The sequence below is a fragment of the Colletotrichum karsti genome, assembly GCF_011947395.1.
Source record: "Colletotrichum karsti strain CkLH20 chromosome Unknown Scaffold84, whole genome shotgun sequence".
NCBI classification, from domain to species: domain Eukaryota; kingdom Fungi; phylum Ascomycota; class Sordariomycetes; order Glomerellales; family Glomerellaceae; genus Colletotrichum; species Colletotrichum karsti.
In genome coordinates this window covers 8,871-13,065 of record NW_024065984.1, presented here as the reverse complement: position 1 = coordinate 13,065, position 4,195 = coordinate 8,871, and the positions used below count along the sequence as shown (strand labels likewise).

At 38.7% G+C, this 4,195-nt stretch overlaps 1 protein-coding gene across 1 annotated transcript; it reads left to right on the top strand.

Moving 5' to 3' along the window:
* Positions 1-429: 429 nt before the first annotated feature.
* CkaCkLH20_13282 (Mpv17/PMP22 family protein) lies at positions 430-1,330 on the top strand (the record flags this gene model as incomplete). Its single annotated transcript, XM_038895992.1, has 3 exons — positions 430-528; positions 634-713; positions 820-1,330. The coding sequence occupies 3 exons, from the start codon at positions 430-432 to the stop codon at positions 1,328-1,330; spliced, it is 690 nt and encodes a 229-aa protein (XP_038738698.1).
* Positions 1,331-4,195: the final 2,865 nt, after the last annotated feature.

Genomic DNA, 4,195 nt, shown 5'->3' with positions numbered 1-4,195 from the left:
CGCAGGCATTGACGAGACAACTGTCACAAGCGCCCCGCTCTTTTTCCCGATCAGCTTATCCCCCATTCGTCGACCCGAACTTCGGCCGACCACCTCCACAAACCGGGGCACGTTGTTCTCCTGCGTCCCCACAATCCCCCGCCAGATCGACTCTGCGGTCCTAGATTCCGGGTTCTGCATGTTGCCTCGACTACCTACATAATCTTCAACTGAGCCATACGGAGCTGATCTGACGTTGCCTCTCTTTCCTCCATCACATCCTCCCGGGAAAACGTATTTGCTTCAAGCCCTGCGAATCATCTTATCCTTGGAATCTTGATCCGGGCCGGCGGTGTACCGAGGTCACCATCATTATTCTCATCGGAGCTCATCGTCGAATCCTCACAATAATTCGTCGAATTCACGGCGGCTTGAGAATCATCGCCTGAGATGGCTCTCCCTCCCATTGTCAACGCGACGCTGCAGTCGGCCATCCTGGCCGGCACCTCCAACCTGTTGGCCCAGGCGCTGACGGCCTACCGCTCCGATGTATGAAGAATCCAGAGCGCAGATATCCGGACAAGAAGCCATGACGCTTCAGATCCTGTATTCTCACATAAACATCTAAGGCGTCCATACTAATCCTGGAAACAGAGCCAACTCGTCATCGATTGGGTGCCCGTCTTCCAGTTCATCATGAACGCCATCGTCTGCACGCCGCCCAACTTCATGTGGTGAGTCTTTCTCTCTCACCCGCTCACCCGCAATCACGTCATTCAAAAAGCCCAAAAACCTGCCATCTTTCTCATCTCCTCGGAACCACTGACACACCACCCACAGGCAAGACTTCCTCGAGCAGAGCTTCCCGGCCTACCACGTCTCCCCGACCCGGGACGCGGTCGCATCCGCCTCGGCCTCCGACGAGAAGGAGCTCGACCGCGAGGCGCGCGAGAACAAGCTCGTCGAGCCCAAGCTCAACATCCGCAACACGATCATCAAGCTCCTCCTCGACCAGACCGTCGGCGCCGCCCTCAACACCCTCGCCTTCAGCATGTTCGTCGGCGGCATCCAGGCCGCCATGGCGCGCCCCGCGCACCTGTCTGCCCCGGAGGACTCGGCCAGGTTCCTCGTCTCGCGCGGCGCCATCGACTACGGCCGGGTCGACTGGAAGGTCGTCGTCGCGCGGGCGCGGGCGGACTTCTTGCCCATCTTCTTCGCGGGCCTGAAGCTCTGGCCGCTCGTCAGTCTTGTGAACTTTAGTTTTATCAAGAGCATCGAGGGCAGGAACTTGGTGGGCGCGTTGGCTGGTGTCGTTTGGGGGATTTACATGAGCTTGGTTGCGGCGCAATGAGGGGGGCTTGGAATCTGGGGCGAGGGGAGTATAGTTTGTGAGAGCATGGGGCGCTTGAGATTTGGTCACGGGTATTAGACAGGGCTTTATCTTTGAGGCATTCTAGCGTTGTTGCTGGGACGAAAGCCGGGGTGGCTTTTTTGTGATGAGACACGCGGGGAGATGATGTGGTTGCTTTTCTTACACCGGCCAGAGCGAGACATCGACAGTGGAAGGAGTAGAATAGCCTTCTGAAGTTCTTAAAGATCTAGAATAGAGACAACATTTTGAGTCAAATGTGTACGTGGACGTCTCATGATGGCCAAGGCCATCGACGAGAGCTGCTGGCCGGCTTGTTTACATCTCGTGCCGGATGTGGGATTCCTTGGCAGCTGAGCATCCGTGAGGTTGGCATTCGAGAGAGCATTTTCTACTTTGGGTATATAGAAACGACTCTATCTCAGGTGGCGTTCACGCGAACGCGCGGCATTGCCTTCTTGGGTTAGATGTTGATTAAGCGGAGCGCCGTCATCAGATTATCAATAGGCGTATAGCTTCTTTATAGGAAATAAATCCAGCCTCTACTACTATTATTAGCTAAGGGCAACCTAACTATTATTAGCTAGCTATATATTAGGGCAATTATTATTAGATAATAATTATATAACGTTATAGGCTAGCTAGCTTTACCTAAGGATTTTCTAGTAATAGTTATTACCTACCTAAGTTTAGTAAGAGTAGCTTAGTTAGAATGTATATTATAGCACTACTATATAAGTAGTAATAGCCCTATATAGTAGCTACTAGAGGCTAGGGGGGTTTAGGGGGGGGAACCTCCCTAGGAATTAGTAAAATAGAGGGGGGGGTCTAAAGGGTCTCCCCCTAGGAGAAGCTAAGCGCAGTAGAAAAGCCCTATAGGGCCCCTAGAGGGCTCCTAGAGGGCCCCTAGAGGGTTTAATATCTACTATTCTAAGATATATATAAAGACTAAATTATTATATTAAGACTTAAGTTTTAAATATTACTATAGTAGTAATTATCTATAATCTAGTATTTTTTTCTTTTATTATAGTAAATATTATAAAAAGTACTTAAAATTTAAAATTACTACCTAGCTACTACCTATTACTAAATATTTACCTATATATATTAAACTTAATAACTTTTCTATATATATAAAAAAAATTATTTATATTAGTAATAATAATAATAATAATAACGTTATAGCTAAATTATAATATTATTATTAGTTATTAGTATTATCTATAGATTTTATAATAATATTATCTTCTACTATTAGCCCTCCTAGAGGTCCTCCTCTACCTCTATTTAAGCCTCCTCTTCTATCTAATCGTCTTAATATTCTATCTTATTACATTTATAAGATATATAGAAGATCCCTATTAGACTCTAGCTTTATTAGAGTTTATAATCCCTCTAAGCATATAACTAATTACGCTAAGTATTATACTAAATAGGCTAACTAAGTTTACTATCCTCTTATCCTTACCTCTATTTACTATATACTAATAATTACCTACTAAATAGTAATCTACCTTAAGTTATACTATTTAAACTCTTACTTATATTAGTTTTAATATACTAATATTTACCCCTCTATAACGTTAACCTAAGGTATCTTCCTTATCCTCTAGATCTATAGAGAAGCAATCTATTAAGATAGCTAGCTTATTTTAAGGTAGCTATAAGGGCCCTATTTTACCTTTATAACTTTATCTTAATATATAGTATATTCTACCTTATTGCCCTATTTAGCCTTATTAGCCTATCTATTTAAGCCTACTCTCCTTACTACCTATAATAAGCTAATTTAAGGTCCTCTACCTAGTAAATAGGGAACTCTTTACCCTTTAGGTAGAGGAGTATAAATATATTACTTTTAGTTTAGAACTTATTTATACTATAGGGATTTTCTATTTAATAACTAATAACTTAGTTTTAAGTATATATAACTATAGAATAGTTTAATAACCTTTATAACTAATTAATACTTTTAATAACCTCTCTTTAATTTATAACCTTTATTTTACCTCTAATATAATATACTTTTTTATATACTTAATATAATTAATATATATAATTAGGTTACTTTTAATATATATTAATATAATTATATTTTATATATATTTATACTATAGTATATAATAGGGGTCCTATAGCTTTTAGATTATATTATATTTCTCTTCTTTTACTTTCTACTCTATTTTAATCTTATTTTATATTACTTTATATTTTATAATTAAGTCTATATTTATCTTAAGGGTATCTTTACCTTATATCTCCTTCTATAAGATAGCTAGTACTATAGTATTAATAGAGAGAAAGATATATTATTCTTATATAAAGTATAATTAATATAGAAAGGGAATAGTCTCTTAATACTATATTATAAGGTATATATTACCCATTAGCTTAAATTACTAAAGATAATAAATTAGGTATTAAACTTATTTTATTATTATTAGTTTTTATATAGAGAGTAAGGGGCTATAGAGAAGTCCCTAAAGAAGTCTATAATATCTAAGTACTTATTAGAGTTATTTTATAATAATATAGTATTCTTTTTATTTTTAGTTAGAAAATTAAGGGGGGTTTAAGCTATTTAGTAAAGTAGTTTATAAAAGATACTTAGAGGAGTTTCTTTTTATTAGACTAAAAGAGTCTTTATAGGTATTTATATAGGTATAAAGTTATAGAAAATAATAATTAGACTTTTTAATACTCTTTTATACTTATAGCTATATTAAGCATTTCTATAAGCCCTAGAGGTAGTAGTAAGTTAAAGCTATTACTATTTAAGTTATAGCTAAATATATCTCTATTATAGATAGGAATAAGAACGCTATATATTTATACTATACTATA